This window comes from Canis aureus, chromosome 19 (assembly GCF_053574225.1).
Source record: "Canis aureus isolate CA01 chromosome 19, VMU_Caureus_v.1.0, whole genome shotgun sequence".
In the NCBI taxonomy this organism is placed as follows: Eukaryota; Metazoa; Chordata; class Mammalia; order Carnivora; family Canidae; genus Canis; species Canis aureus.
The window spans coordinates 58720233-58739014 of NC_135629.1; the positions used below are offsets into that span (position 1 = coordinate 58720233).

The following is an 18782-nucleotide window of genomic DNA, read 5'->3' on the forward strand; positions in this document are numbered from 1 at the left end:
GAGTGGGCCCAGGGTGGTGGGACTCAGGGCGGAGGGGCCCCAAGGGGGCAGCAGGGAGGCCACACAGAGGCTGGCGTGCTGGAGTCCAGAGGGAAGGGGCAGGGGAAAGAGACAAGACTGTCATCAGTTTGTCGTGGCGGGGGCTCCTGGCATCAAGGAATGGGGTCGGCCCCCCACAGCACCCAGGACGCCAGTCGAAAGACCCGGCCCGGTGCGTGCAGCGCCCAGTGGGAAAGCAGGGTAGGAGCCGGGAGTGAGGGGCGGGCCGACGGGAGCCTCGCGGTGGACAGGGCGCTGTGCTGGGGGCAGTGTGTCCTCCTGAGGCTGCAGAGGCAGTCCGGCTGCACCTGCTTCTCCAGGGCCCCCTCGGGTCTGCCCAGCTGACCCCACACCCCAGCTGACCCTCACCCCACGGCCTGAGGGTGAGCCCACCAGGATCCACAGTGGGCCGGCTTGGCCAGGGAAGCGAGTGGGGCTCCAGCAGCAGAACCGGGGTCCCGCCAGAGCCAAGGGAGGCCGCAGGATGAGCGCAGGCCAGGGCCGTGAGCACAGTAGGGTGCGCCCACCTCAGGTGGAACCTGCCACGGGCTCTCCCAGGAAGGGGCCGGGCCCACGCTGGACACTGGCGGGCTGTCCCCTGTGCAGGAAGCGACCCAATGGCCTGGCTTTGGGCTCCGTGGTGGATGGAAACCATTGTCGCTCTGTGGTCTCACCTGCAAGCCTGGGGCACCGTGGCTGCAGGGCCCCCAAGGACAGTGCTCCAGCCCAGGAGCCCCCAGCCTGCCCTCCTGAGCCAGGCCCAGGCCAGGTGCCCCCAGCTGACCCCAGGGTTCTCGGCCCTCCGTGGGGCCTGGGCCTCTGCCGGCCAGCACCTCCTCAGGGCTCTGCCAGCCAACCTCTCCCTCTAAGTCCTCGTTGTGGTGGCTGCTGTGGGGGAGGAGCTGCTGGGGAGGGAGAGGGAGCCCCCAGGTAGCTGACCCAGGGGTCTGGGAATGAACCTCTGCCCCATGGACTTCCTGGACACTGTCCCATCAACTTAGAAGAAAGAATTCATTTGATGGAGGCTCTGACAGACCCCAGAGTTCCCGGCTCTCCAAACACCAGGGTCCTGTGCTGCGGACCCCTGGGCACCGGGGTGACCCACCAGCTGCCTCCCGCCTCCTTTGGGCCCAGGCAGGAATGTGAACGCGGCCTCCAGACAAAGGCCTCGCTTCCGCAGGAGCCGGCCCGCATGACACAGTCCTGTCCCTGACGTTGTGACCTGCAGCCACACACACAACGACCGCGGCCACCGTGGGTGGGAGGTCGCAGCCCCCGGGCTGAGCAGGAGCCGCAGAGGCTGGCCAGGGAGACCGCACTCAGTGCCAGGCCAGACGCAGCCACACACGAAAATCCCCACGATGGGCAGGGTGCGCTCGCACGAGACTCGCTGCCCCCGGGGGCCGGGCGGACGCCGTTCTCCCGCACGGGGAGGAGACCTCGTGCACCGCGAGACATCGAGCAGCCCCGTCCGGCCTCAGGAGCATAGGCACAGGCGAGGGGGCAAACAGAAAACACGCTGTCCTGCAGGAACGCATCCGATAGACTTTCTTAAAACTCCTGTTTAATAGTGGATACAGTGCTTTTTAACATAAAAAACCAAGTGTGCACCTTATATTCGACAATACAGTACAGTCACAGGTAATGATATGCAGCAAATAAAACACGTTTTTGTTTCAAAAACCTTTCAGAAACAATACCTTCCAAAAAAGCCAGGAAAAGAGCACCCCCGGATGAGAAGCGAGCACATCCCAGGCCCGGCCCTGCAGGCAGGGCACTCCCGCCACCGACCGCCGCGGCCCTCCAGCGTCAGCACCGCTGACTCCTTTCTTCTAGGAGCTGTTTATCGAATATTTCTTTTTCCCTTCAGAAAATAAAAGGAGATAACGTCATTTTAGTAACTCATCATGCCTTAAAATATGAAACAGACCGGCCAGTGCTTCCTGGGGACGGGGTCTGTGTGTGGGGAGGAGGAAGGTTCTGGAGACGGTGGTGGGGGTGGGTGCGCGGCGGGGTGAGGGTGCTCCGTGCCCTGTGCTGTGCGCTCAGAGACGGTTACGGTGGTGAATTTTACGTCATGTGCTTTTTACCACAATTTAAAAAAAAAAACTTTTTTAAAGAGAATAAATTATGAAATTATCCTCACAGCTACCGGGGAGACACCACGGGACCCCCGGTAAGAGGAATGGCATTCGCGGCGCTTGGGGAGCCACGGCGACAGGAAGGCGACGGTAACCACGACCGACCACAGGGCGTGAGGCTCCGCGGAGACGAGGGCGGAGCAGGCGAGCTCGGTGGGGGCCGCAGCGGCCGCCCGCACCGGGGAAGGGCACAGCCGTGGCGTCAGGCAGGCGGCCCGCCACCCCGCAGCGAGGGCAGCGGCAGGCGGAGCACAGGCTCACCTGCGGGACAGTCGGGCTGTCCCCGGAGGACAGCGCGGCGGGGGCCGAGCACGGCGCCAACCCCGCTCCCCCACCAACAGCGTCCCGAATCCGTGTGTCGAGGGACCACCGCGACAGCCGTGGGACGCTCGGGGGCCGCCTGGGAGCCGCCGCCCGGCACCCGTGACAGACAGCGTGCCCGGCGGGCCCCGGAGACCCGGCCTGCGACCCTAGTTGAGTCTTCAGCCTGTCACTGGCACGCGGGCCCGGCCTGTTCCCAGCGCGGCTGGCAGCGAGCCCAGAGACGGGATTAGGGGCGCGGGGGCGCGGGCCCGGGGCTAACCGCCGGCCGAGACGTCTTGATCACGGCATTCCTCTCCCCGGCTCCCAGCGGCCCGGGCGACTGCAGCGTGTAATCTGTTTTCTCAAACGGCCTCGGCGCCGAGGCAAGGGGCGAAGGCCCGAGACGCAATCGGCGGCGCCGGCTGAGGGTGATTGGCGCGGCGGGCCCGGCACGCGCCCGGGGGCACCCGGAGGACAGCACGTCGGCCGTGACGCGCCCGGGCTGCGGTCCAGCTGCACCTGCTCGGGTGGCAGGGGGCTCGCCAGGGACCGTCCCCGCCGGCCTCACTGGGGCCTCGGCAAGTGCCGGCTGACAGCTCCTGGCGCCCTCGAACGCGTGCAGCGCGTCCACCCGCTGCCACCCGGGCCGGCGTGTCGGGGAGGGACCTCCACCGCGGCCACGGGCGCGAGGGAACGCCAGCCCCTCCGCACACACCGCCGCCGCCTTGGGAGCGGTGCCCTGAGCAGCCTACCGGTAGCCGAGGGACGGTCCCCTGAGGTACTTCTCCTCGGCCGTCTTGTAATCCACGGCGTCCACCGCCGCGATCGCGCAGATGATGGCCTGCAAGGGGGCAGAGGGCGCTCAGCCGAGGGCACGGGCCGGGCCGCACGGGGAACTCAGGGCTGCGCAAGGGCCCAGGACGGCTCTGCCTGAACGGACGCTTGCCGTGTCAGTGAGCCAGGCTTTTGGATGACACATGAGAGTTCGTGTCCCTAGAACCAGAAAAAGGCACGGGACCGAAACCAACAAGCCCACTCGTGAGCATTCCTGAGTTCACTGTTCAAACAACTGGAAAAATACATCATCTGAGTACAGAGCACGTCTGACGTTGAGGAACCCTTGTTCGTTTCTTCAGAAGCAGCAGCAGAACCCTGGTCACTTCCGATGTGACTTTTTATTTTCTGAATAATTATTCATTTGAGAAGAGGGAGGAAGGAGAGAGTGTACAGGAGGCACAGAAGCAGAGCGGGAGCCCAACGTGGGGCTTGATCCAGGACCCCGAGATCGTGACCTGAGCTATAAAGGCAGATACTTCATGGTTGGAGCCTCCCAGGCACCCCTGGCAAGTGCTTTTAAAGCCCCCCCATGTGGGGACACCCGGGGGCTCAGCAGTAGACCGTCTGCCTTTGGCCCAGGGCATGACCCCAGGGTCCTGGGATGGAGTCCCGCATGGGGCTCCCTGCAGGGAGCCTGCTTCTCCCTCTGCCTGTGTCTCTGCCCACCACCCCCTCTGACTTTCATTAATAAATAAATAAAATCTTTAAAAAATTAAAAGCTTAAAAACAAAAAAACAGAGCCTTCAGGGTCTAGAACAGAGCTCACCCCCTGCCCCTACCCCGGCACTGCTGACATCAGGCAGGTCAGTTAGGAGGTGACCCGGCACCGTGGGGATCCAGTGGCCTCTGCCCCCCCCAGCAAGAACCACAGCCATCCCCACACGGGACCACCCCTTCCTTGAAGACACACACTGGAGCACCCGAGCATGAAAAAAATGTTTGGGAATTCCCCCCCAGTTATCTGGGGGAGGGAGCAGGAGATACAGACAGAGGTCGCCGATCCAAACGGGCGTCGGGCACAGAGGCTTCCAGACAATACTTTCCCTTTGTACGTATTCGAAAGCTTCTTGTCACAAAAGGAGAGTTTTTGAGTCGGGTAACTCCTCCCGCACAAGCTCCTGCCCCCTCAGACCCTGAAAACCAGGGATCCCGTTGTGCTCCCGCCAGCCGAAGCCCGGCTGGGCCTCCAGGGGATCACGACTCTCTTGCCGCCGCCACATCTGTTCTGCAAAGGTTTCCACGTGCACATGGCTCTCGTGCCCCCGGCCTGAGGTCTCAACACCGAGGCCCTGTCACCCTGCAATGGCCTCGCGGGCGGCCCGGGGCCCTGGCCGCAGCCCCCACCCCACCTGCGGATGGGCTCTGGCCACCACTCACTTCGGGGAGCAGGACATCCAGGATGAACCGGATCCTGTCGCCGTTGACCCGAGCCAGCGTCCTGCTGCCCGTCTCCTGGTAGACGCCCTGCAGGTACTTCACCACCAGGTCCAGCTGCTCCTCGTCCTCCAGGTACGTCTCCACGCATGTCATGTACTGACCCGAACTCAGGAACGTGTTCAACCACCGGGACGGCTTCCTGTTCTTCAGGATGGCCCGCAGGTGACCCTCGGCGCCCCTGGCTTTCACGATGTATTCCACCAGCTTCTGGTTGGCGCGGTCCCGGGCGGCCCGGGAGCGGTCGGGGAGGACCTTCCTGCAGGGCTGCCTCCTCCCCTGGGGGCTCCCCGCCACAGGCTCCTCGGGGTCCTCCTTGCTCAGCTGGGGGAACCTGGTCCCCAAGACGTCCTGCTGAATGGACTTGCGGACGGGATAACCTGCGGGGGAGCGACAGGTCCGTGGACGGCCGGCCTGTGGGGGGGCTCCCTGCGGCCTTCCTTTGCTGCGTCACTAGGGGGTGGCCCAGGGAGCATCGACACCCCCACCTCCACTCCTTGATGACACAGGGCAACAGGCTACGGGGTGACCATCAGTTCACCCAAAGCTTGGGCGGCAGAGGGCAGTCAGGACGTCCCCAGGGGTCCAGCGTCAGGCTGGGGACACGGGGCAGCCTGCATCCAGGCGCACCCCCTTCCGAGCGTCCCACCCCCAAGAGGACTTGCCGGACTCACTGATGTCGGCAGCGTAGTATTCTAGGAAAGAGCCAGCAAAAGAGCCACAGCCTGCAGAGAAGGCACGAGAACAGCCATGTCACAGTGTCAGACGTGGCACCGGAACGGCCCCGCGGGACGCTGGGTCACATGTCTGCCTCGTGTCTGCCCCACCCGGACCCCTGCCCACGAGGGCCGACGGCACACCTACACCAGCGCCGCTGTCCGTGCCACATCCTGGGGGCGGCTACACACCAGCTCGGACTCACAGCGAAGTCTGCCTTCCGTTCACACGCCGCGTTTCAGCCCTCGCCTGCGTGTCTGCCCACCTCCCTTGCTGGGGACAAGCCTGTTGCGGACCACAGGCCCACGCTGTGCCCCAACCCGGTCCCCGTGTCCAAGGCCGCACAGCCCCACGTACCGAGCCGGACCCTGTAGTCGGTGATCAAGGAGACGCACCAGCCGATGGCCTGGTCGAAGTCCTCCTTGGCCTCGTTCTGCAACAAGACGCAGACAGCAGGTGTCAGCAGGAAGCCAGGGGGGCTCTTCCAACCCTTCCTGGTTCCTCGGGTCCTGTGTCCACGGCAGGCAGGCCCGGGAGACGCCCCCGTGTGGGGCTGCCGCCGCTGCACATGCAGATGCACACGGAGGCCCAGGGCTGCGGCAGGCGCTGCTCACAGAGCCGTCACGGGGGAGCTGAGCGCTGTGGGGCAGCAGAGCGGGGACCCTAAACAGGAAGGAGGCAAGCATCCCAACGTGGCTGACGGTGCCCGGAGAAGACTTCAAAGTCGTACAAAACAAACCCTTCTAAGAAGAGTCTTTGTGTCCTTGGTTTAGAACAGCGTCGGCTCGGTCGGAAGTACTGTCCTAGGATGGAAGGATGCTACCGGGGGGGGGGGGAGGCCCAGCTGGGCCTCAAGGTCCTCACCTGCCAACGGAGGACAAGCCCCCGCCGGCCCTGTGAGGACCGGAGCTGGGATGATGGCCCACTGGCCCGATGGATCCCCCCCGCGTCACCACCACCCCGGCCCAGCCCTCCTCCCGTTGTCCAGCACTAGTCCAGCCCGCGGCAGGTGCGAGCCGGGGACAGCAGCTGGTGCCGCTCCTCGCTCAGGAAGGCAGAGCTCAGAGCCATGACCCCGACGGCCCTGCTGCCCATCAACACCACCCAGGACAGTCCAAACGGCGGCTCCAGGGGGAGGCGCTCTTGCCACCTCCACGGCCCCTCAGTGACCTAGTGCACCCAACTTCACAGAGGGGCCTGACTCTTCTCAGGGAGCAGGAAGTCGGGCAATAGGCATCGTCCCAGTGTCTGGATTACGCGAGGCCACACGCCGTCTGGGTCGTAGAACAGAGTTCTTTGTGTGCTTGGAACACAGACCTCAGAGCAAGATTCCTGCCGTCCTGACAAGCCCCCACCCTCACCCCCACCCCCACTCTGGGAAAGCTATCCAGATCCCCGAGAACGGCCATGGGGTCAGGGCCGGCCACCGGCTGGAAGGGCGGGCGCCCAGCTGGCGGACTTGTGCTTGCCACGGCTGGCCCTCTTGCAGAACCGGGCTCTGCTCACAGGCACCCTGATGGGGACTGGGTGCCCAGCGCAGACGGCTGCTTGGAAGCTGCTGTGAACAGACTCACAGGCGGGGAGCAGGACCGCGTCACAGGGACATGCACACCAGGGGAAGGAAACGAAGGCCGGGGTCCGATGTGGGTGCCCGCTGTGCTCAGGGCCTTCACATCAGTCCACCAAGAAGGCTGCCCCATGACACGAAGCCTGGAGTCCGCTCACCGGGCTGGGACAAGAACGCCCCCCGCCCCCCCCCGCCCCGGGCTGGGTCTGCGGCCTGAGAGCTGTTATCCCACACACAGCACCTCAGGGCTGAACAGACAGCTGACGAGCGGACACGCGCCTCGCGCCTCATGCCTCATGGGGCGCCATCGTCGCCCACGCAGCCGAGCACCTGGGGCCCCCCCACACGCGTGCAGGCCTGCTGTGCCCACGCCCTGTGCAGGGGCAGCCTCCGAGCCACCGTGCGCTTCGAGGAGCGGGCCTGCACCCGGGCAAATCATCCTCTGCGCCAAAAGCCCAACTCCCCAGGGGTGGCGGGCAACTTCCCAGAAGAAAGAGCTGGAAGCCGGGCCAGCAGACCACAGCCACCCAGGCGGCCGCTTCGCACGGGCACCGACAGTCCACCTACCAGAAGTTCTTGTTTCTCTTTACAGTCAAAGTGCTTCAATCTTTTGAGAGACACCGTGATGCTGGAAGCAGAGAGGGAAGGTTAACGTGAAGCAACTACATCTCGTGACCCAAGACAACGTTTTCCTTTCCTCTGATGGAACTAGGAGGGGCGGCGGGGGCCTCTGCCCCACCAGCTGCCGTGGAAGCCCCCGAGACGGTTGCTAGGGGACGTGGCTGGGGCCACCATGTGACTCACGCACACCCCTGGCCACGCATGGGAGGTGGAGGCAGCACCTGAGGGCCAGAGGCTCTGAGCTGTGTTTGCAAAGCACCCTTCGAGCAGACAGGCACGTGCGTGTGCATATTCACCCCGGGATTAAGTGGTTAGAACTAACCAAATGGCAAAACAGGTGGAGGCAGGGTTGCCGCTCACAGCACCTGCGACCACCAGAGTGTAGCAGAATTCGTGGAGAACGGGCGGGATCCACTGAGCGTCTGACTGGGCTGCCTTTCAAAGGCAGCAAATAAAGTTTTGAAAACTGGATGGTCTGGGCAGTCCGTTTCAACAGCCCTGTGTGGATTCCTCCTCCAGGAGCGGGATCACAGGGGCACGTGAGCTCGACCTGGCCCTGGACCCCAGCCCCCTCCCGACCATCCCAGCACCCCCGAGCCAGCAGGCCTTCCCCCGGGAGGCATTTGCAGAGAGCAGATGGCTGGGTTACCCTCTTCCTTTTGGGTCCATGTGCCCCTCGATAAAGAGCACGCTGGCTTTCTTATCTCTCCGCCTGACGCTCTTGACCTGTTGGCAAATCCAACAAAATAAAGCATCAAAAACCCAGAAGAGGTGAGGCTTTTGAAATACCTCCCTGACAAGGTGGCACAAGGCTGGCGTGTGATAAGAAACGCTGCTGGCTGGGGGTGACCAAGGCAAAGCCCCCGGGTCAGATACTCAGACACCTCCCTCGTCTGCTTCATGCCCCACTCTCACTGCTCATGTATGAGCAAGACCAGGCAAGATTTCGCTGTGTTTAATAGAGAACCACACTTACTGCTACCTCTGCACACCTGCGACTCTCCCCTGGCCCGCCCTCATTTTCAATATCAACGTCCTCTATATCAATATTTAGTATAGTACCCACTCGAGTGGTGCTACAATAACCACTTAACACTAGCCCTGAGCAAAGTGAGCTCAGGCAGGTGGGACAAGCCAAGGATACAGAGGCAGCGATGCCTGACTCAGAGCAGCCTCCTCCCCGCCCGATGCCCGTGTCCCTGCTCAGCTGTAAACCAAGAGCTTGCCCTAGGAACATGCGACCTTGGAGATTCCTTACCGAGCAGGGCCCCCAGGGGAACTGGTAAAAGTAAGGAATGAGGAGAGGTCCAGGAAAAGGGTGACAAACGTGGGTGGACACGAGCACCTGCCACGAACGAGTAATGAAGGCTGGCCAAGGGACCCCCCGAGTGGTGCTGAGACACTACACAGAGACGCCCACTTCATCTGCACGTCTGCTCAAGCTACACATTATGCCCAGCAACACTGCACGGGTATCAACCCCACTGTCGCTACAACCAATCTGTCCCATCCAAGGAGGCCAGGCTGCCCTGCTGAGGGTCAGCCTCACGGCGACAAGAGCAGCGTCTTTGGATCCTACTGGTACCGTCCCAATTTTAACATCACTGTCTCTCACTACAAGGTGAAGGCCTACTGGAGCCAGGTTGGAGGGGGATAGAGGAAGACACTGGGTTGAAGAGGGGAAGAGCTGGCCTGCTGCCTTGGCCTAAAAAACAGACAGCCTGCACCGTCCGGACACACCAAGAAGGCAGAGCCAGGAACTATACGGTGCTGTGGCCCACCCATCGCACACACACGACCAATCCCTACTATAAAATCTGAACAATTTAAAAGCTTCCTCAGGAGAAAGTCTGAAGTGCCTGGTATTAGAAGCCAGCAAGGTGCAGACAAGTTCTTAGGCGGGTTTTCCTGAGCCTGCTTGCTCAGGATCGGACCTCGGAGCCTTAGGCTCAACTACACCAAAATGATCGAACTCCCCTTACTCAAGTCAATGTCTCCAAAAACCCTGCTTAGAATGTTCATCCCAGCACTGGTTTTTCCCAGTAAAGAAATTTCCTGGGGTCTAGCTGACCCGAACGGGGGGCGAGTGAGCAGAAGTGCGGGGCCTGCAGCCAGGTGCCAGAGGCCACCGGTGCTTACCACTGCCGGCCAGAACGGGTATTTCTGGTGTTTAAGCCAGACCAGCATTCCAACTTCAAAGGAGCGTGGTTCTAGAATTAAAAAGAAAGACAAAAAGACGAACAGCAAGTCAGATCTGCACCACGCACCAAATGCAACAACTGAAGAAATGCAACCATCAGATGGCATTTAAACCTAATGCTCTCATCAGAAGCCCCAACTTTTGAAAGGTAGCCTTGCAACAACGCTGGCACCTGAGTGCCGGGCATGTGCGTGCTGCTGAGCGGAGACAAGCAGCCCTGGTCAACTGCATACCACCTTTGCCACTATGGTGTAAATCTCAAATTATTCCAGATTAAAGTATTTAAAAAAATAAAATATTTTAATTTTTTAAATTTATTTATGATAGTCACAGAGAGAGAAAGAGAGAGAGGCAGAGACACAGGCAGAGGAAGAAGCAGGCTCCATGCACCGGGAGCCCTATGTGGGACTCAATCCCGGGTCTCCAGGATCGCGCCCTGGGCCAAAGGCAGGCGCCAAACCGCTGCGCCACCCAGGGATCCCAAAAAATAAAATATTTTTTAAAAAGAGTGTGGCACAGGGGCGCCTGGGTGGCTCCTTTGGTGAAGCACCTGCCTTTGGCTCAGGTCATGACCCCAGGGTCCCGGGACGGAGCCCGGCATCGGGCTCCCTGCGCAGCAAGGAGCCTGCTTCTCCCTCTCCTCCTGCTTGTGCTTTCTGTTAAAAAAAAAAAAAAAAAAGTGTGGCACAAAAGCCCCAACAAAAGAACCAACTTCCCAGGAAATTCATCAGTCTGAAAAACTGGGCTTTATCTTAAAAGGGGGGGGGGGGGGAAACACCAGTTACTAAAATCATCTGGTAATGAATTTATGAAAAAAACTTAACAAGATTTCCAACCAAACACAAAACTCCAAAACAGATCACTTAAATGTTGAAACAATCAGCTAACAAAACCTCGCAGACACGAGGCTGCTTTTCCAAGCAGAACCAAGACGAGCCCTGTTCCAGCAGCGCCCCAGCGGCCGGCGAGGCGAGGAGGCAGGTCTGCAGACGGGCGAGCGCCCGCAGAGTGAGCAAAGGACGACCATCATCCATCTGGTGAGAAGCGTTTTTTTTTTTTTTTTTTTTTTGCGTTTGGTTTTTAAGAGAAGCGTCAGGGCCCCATGAGGACAAAGAGGTCACGGGTAAGGCCTCCACAGACATCAGGCTGCGGCGGGTCGGGGGCAAGACAAAATCAAACGGGAAGCAAAAAACCAGGGGGATTCGAATGCACACCTCGGTTTCACCTGCCCCTCCAGCCCTGCCGGCAAGAGCTGGGAGGAAAATCCCCTTCCGGGAGAAGCTGGGGAACCCTTCTCCAGCCAAGCAAGTCCAGCTACTGGGAACTGAGCCTGCAGAGCTTTCCCAAAGGTACACACCAGGCACACCGGGGCCCCACAAGGCGTGCATCACTCTAGGTACCTGATGGCCAGGGAGGGCTCGGTAAGGAATAAGCAGTTCCGCAAAGAAATCAGAAGACCGTGAGCCAGTGTTAACTGTGTCGGGGTTATCACTGAGGCACAGAGGCCAACGCACAAGTGTGAGCACGCTGATAGACCAGCCCGCAGTCGGCGGAGGAACGAGTCCCAGGGGCACACCCTGCTCACAGCGCCGGCATCGGCCCCCTGAGGCACAGGGGGTCACCCTTGGAGGTGAGGCCCCCTTTCCATGTACTGTTTTTGCCACATCTTGTGAATCTATAATTATTTCATGATGAAAATGCTAAGAAAACGCCACACTGGGATGCCTGGGTGGCTCAGTGGTTAAGTATCTGCCTTCAGCTCAGGGAATGACCCTGGGGTCCCGGGAATCCCCCATTGGGTTCCCAGCAGGAAGCCTGCTTCTCCCTCTGCCTGTGTCTCTGCCTCTCTCTTGGTGCCTTTCATGGATAAATACATCAAATCTTAAAAAAAAAAAAAAAAAAAAAAACACCACCAGACTATGTTAAAAACAAATGGTCAGGGACGCCCAGGTGGATCAGTGTTGAGCGTCTGCCTTCGACTCAGGGTGTGACCCTGGGGTCCCAGGATTGAGTCCCGCATTGGGGTCCCCACAGGGAGCCTGCTTCTCCCTCTGCCTGCGTCTCTGCCTCTCATGAATAAATAAATAAAATCTTAAAAAAAAAAAAAAACAACAGTCAATGGGAAAGTCTAAGGACAAAATTCATTCTCAGTGATGTAGCCCATGACACAGAATAACTTGCTGCCGGCTGTTGGTTCGGGATCTGGGTCATCTTCCTGCAAAGAGGGCCGGGGGGCACACACCTGCGCACGTCTGCTCTGGCTCGGACTGCACATGTGGGAGAGGGCCCCAGAGCCCCGATGCCCCGGGCCCAACAGCCATCCCCAAAGATGCGGAGGCAGCACCAGGCCATACCCGAATGGTGGCGACAGGACCCAGCTCTCCACCCGGCTGTCCTGCCTTCCCACGGAGGGGACAGGACAACACATAATGGGGGCAGCGTGCTGGCAAGGAGGGCTGGCCACTCTCCTCCCAGGGAGGCCCTCTTCCCTTTGTGTGATTACCCTTTAGACGAAGGACAGAAAACACAGCACTTCTGAAGTTGTCTGTTCAGCAGAAGGAAAATGAAGCGGCGAGAGGCCTTTAGCTGAAGCCGCCTCTGCCCAGGGCTCACCACAAGCGGACGCACACACTCCTCGGGCTGCTTCTCGAGACTTACCGTGATATAAGAGGATTCTGGGTGGCTCCTCATCATCCTCATCTTCCTCCAGGATGGAGTGAATGGGATTAAACTCCATTGAGTCTCCGGAGGACTGTCGGTCTGCCAATGATGGTAGATTAGACTTTCACTATCACCATCTCGGGAGCTCAGCCCAAGGAAAACATTCCATGATACGGGACCGTTAACAAAGATAAAAGATCCCGAGTCACAGACTCACACCGCCAGATTCATATCAGGTACACTCTGATTAAAGTACGCTCTGCTCGAGAGGAACTAAAGGAGAGGCAGAGGGCGAGGGACCCAGGCTGCCGCGTCTAGACGCGAGGCGAGTGCACAAAGCAGCAACCTAAGCAAGCCGAGGGGACGAGCATGGGGAGAACAACTTCTAGGGCCCACGCAGCGCTGGGGACACGGGGACAGGGTGCGACTCATTCCCCGCAGCCTCTGCACCTGCTGGGACACGGAGTTCAAACACATGAAGCTTAAACTCCGGGCAGAAGCCCGAGCCCGCATGGGGCCAGCCCGTCTGGAGGAACCGAACCCCACAAAAACGAACAGCCCTCAGTCAGCATCCCGAGTAAGAGGGAGATGGCGTCGTGCAAATGCAAAGAGCCACAGGGCATGACTTCAACCACAAAAGTAGGTCTCCACGGGCACCTTGAAAAAGTCGGGAGCCTTCTGAGTGAGTTAATCACTCCCGAGACTCCTGCCCACTCAGCGGGAGGCCGCCGTGCTGCTGCGCCGTGTGCCGCTCCCCATCAGAGCCGTCCTGGGGCCGCAGCCCCCAGGCTCGTGCCCCACGGCCTCTCCCGTTCAGAACAAAAAATGACATGAGGATTCAGGACTAGTTGGAAGTAATCATGACCCGGTGGGAGACCCGGGTGGAAAGGAAACAGGCAACCTCTGCTCTGCCAGTATTTTGATACGTTCGCATTAAGAGCAGGTCAAAAAACACGAGTGCCTGACCCGCGTCAGCCATGGGAACCCAAATCCACCCCGCCAGCACAAGCGACTCTCGGCCACAGACCTTTACCTTCCTCCACCAGGATGTGAAGATTTGTCTCCTCTGTGGAAGCACAGGGGGCAGGCAGGCCGAGTTTGGCAGCGCTGCGCAGAGTCATGCGTCCCCGGGGCCCCTGCCTGGGGCATGGTGCTGCCCCCGGCTCCAGCTGTGTGGCGGGCAGCCTCTGGCTGCCATCTGGGCAGGGCCGCTTGGCAGGGCGGCCTCGGGCATCTGGGCAGGCTGGGCGCCCCGGGGCCGGGAGCACCGCAGGGCCACACCATGGCAAACCCGGGTCTTCCCCTTTGGCACACAGACCCTTCTCCCTAACTCTGGGAGGTGAGCCCGAGGTTGGCAGGCTGCTCTCTTTTTCGCCATCTCCCTCCGAGACCGAAGGTGCTCTCTGACACAAGCTGGGCTCCTGCGCTAGACTTCTTCCCCTTTTACTCGGGGTTGTCCGACTTCTGCAGCACGTTCTCGATCCACCACCATCCTGAGAACCACCTCTGGCTGAGGGGACCACCAAGGCTTGGGGGCTTCCACTTTTCCCAAGCTCCTTCTTGTGGTCCACTTTGCCCTTGGGGTCCTTTCGACAGGTGGGTGAACCCGACAGCCTTGGGTATACACGTTCCCTCCTCTGAGGTCCAGAACTGCTCGGCACATCTTCCCGGAGACAAGAAGAGCTGGGGTCACAGAGCGAGGAGGCCAGTTCCGTGGGCTTCTCTCGTGAGGACAGAGCAGTTCTTTCTTCCCTTGAAGAGCTTTCTGGAGGCAAACCGGTTCTCTGGTTCAAAACATCCAAAGCCACTCGAAGTGAGCGTCTGTAGGCCAGCTCCTCCAGGGGTTCAGCAGGAACCTCACCCTGGGACGCTGCAAGGATGGGAAGCAAACAAAGCCTGGTGAGACCAGACGCTGTCGTCAGGGCATGGCCACCTAGGGCTGACTCGGTCTTTCGCACCTGAAGGGAGGACTGACCCCTCTCAGCTACAGCTTTCCCAAAGGGGGACAAGGCCACAAAACAACAGCTATTGTCCGAAGCTGCGGGACTCCGCTTTTCTAAAAACAAACTGACTGACCCCAACCTGATCGGGTTAGAGATAAATCCCTCCAGGTCACAAAAAAATACTGCCAGCAAAATGTACTCAGACGCTTCCTAAATCCTCCCAGCCTCGCAGCTTCAACTTCAATCAGGCTCAATAAAAAGCCTTGCCAACTCCATAAAGAACTCTGCCGGCAACGTGTTCTTGGGTGGCGGCGGGGGCGAGGGCCAGCCGATGAAAGGGACCCATTGTGGGCTGCTGGATTTTCCGTACTTCTGTGCGAGGGCGTTCAGAGCCAGAAAAGAGCATCACGGGCCTGGAGACTGCAGCCTGACCTCCTGGCTGCCACGGCCGTATTTACTCATCCGACACACAGACGCGGCACCATTTATGTGAAGGAGGTGACGGGTGCACTATCGCAACTCAGCGGGTAGGGCACCTCCATCAGCAGCCTTTTCCCTGCTTCCTGGTAAAGGCCCTACGGACCAGCAGCCCCCGATGCGACCCGGGCAGAGGACGTGGAGCGTCCGAGAGGCAGCGGCTGACGCTGCCTAAGGTGCCCGCTGGATGCCACGTGCACCAATAGCGGTTTTTCCAAACATGTAGGAAAACGGACTCTGGTTTATGAACGCCATGGAAAGACTCCTGGCCGATCTTTCCACGAGACTAACAGCTTACGGCACAGGGAGTATGTGTCCCCGCTGGAGCGGAAGGTCCTCCTGCTTAGTTAGGTCTGTCAGGCTGCCACCAGGTAAGGGCACAGCCAGCCCCGGCTGCGCAGAGCTCGGCCCTCCCTCCCACCGAGGAGAGGCAAAGGAGCTGGGGGTCAGTGTTCCATCTCCAACCAGCCTCACCCCACGGGGAGAGCGCCGGCAGATGATGGGCACCCGCCAACGATGCTGGTCACATAGCCCTTTCTCCCCGGAGCTCAGCTATGGAATTTAAACATAGAACTCGCTGCTCTCAAACCCTGGGCAGAGAACGAACCAGATCCAAAACCCACTTTTACAGCCTTACTGTGGGACTGGGGCGGGAGGGGGAGGTGGACAGCATCTTCCACCCTTGCCTCATGGAGGCAAATACACACTGGAGGCCACGGGTGTGACCAGAGGTCCCAATGCTTGCGACTGACCACAATGGCAGTCGACAACAGGATCAGTTCTGGGGTAAATTCTGCAAAGGTCTAAAAAAATAGATCCCTTTCCTTCTCCTTCGGCCCAGGGTCACCTGGAGAACAGGGTCTTTCCGTCTCCCACACCATCCCTTTGTCACTTAGGGATGCGCTCTTACCCAGGGAGGAAGCGATCCGTTCGATGTGTGCTGTCTTCAGGATTTCCACTTCTGTGCTTCTCACCTCAATTCTGCAGGGACAGAAACACCCGTTATCCGCTGCCAGCCAAGGCCACAGAGACGTTTTCAAACATGTTTTTCTTTAGATAACAAAAGAATTAGATTCATTTTCTTCCTTCTCAACCTTCTACTTTAACCAAAAGTCACAGCTTGAGGTTAGAGGCAGCAAGGACCCTGGTGAATGTGGCTTTTTTTTTTCCCCTTTTAAGACAGAAAAGGTTGGTTGAATTTAAGAATAAAAATGAATTCAAATTGTGACTTTTATGAGGCAAATCCTACTTTCAACTGTACAAATAACTCCTTTGTTAGATTTTCAGAGTAGATGATAATGTCACTAAAACCTGTTTACAGCCCAGCAGGTGTGTTTTAGTTTAAAAGGATGTGCTTTCCTTTTAAACTCGAGCATTCAATTACCTTCCCAGCCGCAGGGAAAGTGTGAGCTGGGAACTAAGCGAGTTTAGGAGGCCGCTCTGAAGAGGGACGGGGACCTGGGGAGGCTGGAAGTGGAGCTGACGAGGTTTTACTCTTTCTGAATTGGGAATTCTTCCCTTAGACACAGCAATACCACAATCATACGTGATCTGGGCATTTTAATCATCCCGAGTAATATTATGTCCTTCCATCTCCGGGTAAGCAAGAGCGAGAGAGTAATGCGCTTCCACACGATCATGTGTTTGCCTTCTGAATGCTAAACAGTAGCATCTTACTAGATGGACAGGCTGAAACATCAAACATTTCAAAATTGACGGCCTGTCACTCAAGTTTCTGAGAAAAAGACACACAAACCCGTGGGAAGGAAACATCCCTACGTGAACCCCCAACAAGTTTCCCCTGCGTATAACTTATATTTATTCAATTCCTATACGGATCTCTCACACGGAATACATCATACAGACCTTCAACTTCCAAACAGACGTTAAAAAAAAAAAAATCCACTTTCCTTTTAAGGTTATCATGAGCACAACTCTGTTACAGTAGCTGAAAAATTACTAAGACCTTAAAAACAAATTCACCTTCGGGGGAGGTGTGTGCAGTATCAGAAGTCCGACTCAGAAAAAAAAAAAAATAATAATAATATCAAGAAAGCCCACAACACTTAACTTTTCATCTAGGGAGAGTATCTGAACGCTTAGGAAAACTCCTTTTTTTCTCTTATTTTTGGTTGATGTCTCAGTTCTGGCCAACACCTACATTAAGGGGGAAAACAATTGTTACCGAGATGTAACGGTTAACAGAAAAAAAAAACAACAAAAAACACTACGAGCTCCGGATGGAAACGCAGCAAGAGATTCTTAAAACCTACAACCCCCGGGGCCTCCAGCAACCTCCTGTCCAAACCTGTACTTGGAAGGTGGGGAAACCGAGGCACAAGAGGTCAGAGGCGGGCCGGGCAGCAGGCCCGGCTGTGCCTTGCAGTTGGGCACGCTCCCCCACTGCTTGCTGGAAGGTGTCCCCAAGGCACTGCCATGATTTACTCTCGCAGGGCTGCCTTCCAGATACTCCCTCGAGCCTCGAGCCACACGCCGCCCGGCGCGCCTTCTTAAGGCCGAACCTGTTGTCTACTTTTTTTTTTTTTTTCAAATTTATTTGTGATAGTCACAGAGAGAGAGAGAGAATGAGGCAGAGACACAGGCAGAGGGAGAAGCAGGCTCCATGCACGGGGAGCCCGACGTGGGATTCGATCCCGGGTCTCCAGGATCGCGCCCTGGGCCAAAGGCAGGCGCCAAACCGCTGTGCCACCCAGGGATCCCCTGTTGTCTACTTTCTATGCATGGACCAGACCAGGCGCTACTCCTGGAAGCCAAGCCCTGCAAGCACCAGCCCAGACACCCGGCTAAGCGGGGGCAGAGGAGCGGTGCCAAGTGCCGGGGCTCCTAGGTCTCCCCGGATGCACAGTGTCCGCGTCCCCCCGGGTGGCAATCGCGGCGGGACGGCTGTCACCTTGGCAGGCCACAGGCGCTGCTCCCACCTGCACAGCACATACTGGGCGTCCGTCATGACTGGGACGCATGTGGCACAAGCGGGGCGCCGGCAGCTCCGACGCGGGGTGCCCTGCAACACAAGGGCACAGGGTGCACGGGGTCAGGGGTCAGGCGGGGCGCTGGGGCCCCCGCAGGCCCGACGCCCGCAAACGGCTGCTCCGCGGCCCCAACGCCCGGCTCGCACCGCCCCCCGCGCGGGCTGGACCGCGGGGCCCCTCAAAGGACGGGGACAGCTGCACGCCCGAGCTCCGGGCCGCCGCCCACAGGCACCACGGGGGGGTCCAGGCCGGGGGTGCACGCGGCGGGGCCCGGCGGGGGGGCGCCCGCGGCAGGCTCGGCTCGGCTCGGCTCGCGCCCCGGGGCCTCCGCGGCTCGCCCCTCCCCCCAGGCCCGGCGCCGCCGCCTCGGCCCCCGCCCCCGGCCCGCGGGGCGCAGCCCACAGGGCTCACCGGGCGCCCGGCCTCCGCAGCGCGGCGTCCCCGAGCCCCGCGCGGAGACCGAGGAGGCCGCGGAGGCCTAACGGCGTCCACACCCGCGCCCTCCCCGCCGCCGCCCGCGCCCGCGCCCGCGCTCACCGCCTCCGCCGCCGCCGCCGCCCCCCGCGGCCCGGGGGCGGGGCCAGCCTCGCGGCGCCCTCAAGCCCCACCCCCGCCGCCGACCAATGGGGCGCGCGGACCCGGCCCGGCCCCGCCCCTTCCGCCCGGGCGGCCGTGCGCGGGCTTGACTGACAGGCGCTGGGCGGGCGCGCGCGGCTGATTGACGGGCGCCGGGCGGGCGGGCGGGCGCGAAGCCGGGGGGCGCCTCCGGGCGCTGACACCCCGCCTCCGGGCGCCGCGGCCGGGAGAACCTTCCAGGCCTCCCAGGACCTCGGGGGCCCGAGGCCACGTGTT

The 18782-nt window shown here is 59.8% G+C and overlaps 1 protein-coding gene across 3 annotated transcripts; it reads right to left on the reverse strand.

The window, feature by feature from the left end:
* Window positions 1–1581: 1581 nt before the first annotated feature.
* On the reverse strand, window positions 1582–18538 carry PWWP3A (PWWP domain containing 3A, DNA repair factor). Of its 3 annotated transcripts, none has more exons than XM_077860726.1 (14): window positions 18468–18538; window positions 17880–17962; window positions 17012–17097; window positions 15851–15921; window positions 13548–14390; window positions 12518–12619; window positions 9799–9869; window positions 8309–8385; window positions 7606–7666; window positions 5829–5904; window positions 5429–5479; window positions 4698–5134; window positions 3236–3324; window positions 1582–1903 (listed from the first exon to the last, which is right to left on the reverse strand). In XM_077860726.1, exons 2-14 carry the CDS (start codon window positions 17919–17921, stop codon window positions 1849–1851), a joined length of 2061 nt encoding a protein of 686 aa, XP_077716852.1. In that variant the 5' UTR covers window positions 17922–17962; window positions 18468–18538; the 3' UTR covers window positions 1582–1848. The 3 variants fall into 3 exon arrangements, with proteins under 3 accessions (XP_077716852.1, XP_077716850.1, XP_077716851.1); XM_077860724.1 differs by having other exon boundaries at window positions 17852–17962; window positions 18468–18514; XM_077860725.1 differs by having other exon boundaries at window positions 13554–14390; window positions 17852–17962; window positions 18468–18513.
* Between the last annotated feature and the right edge of the window lie 244 nt (window positions 18539–18782).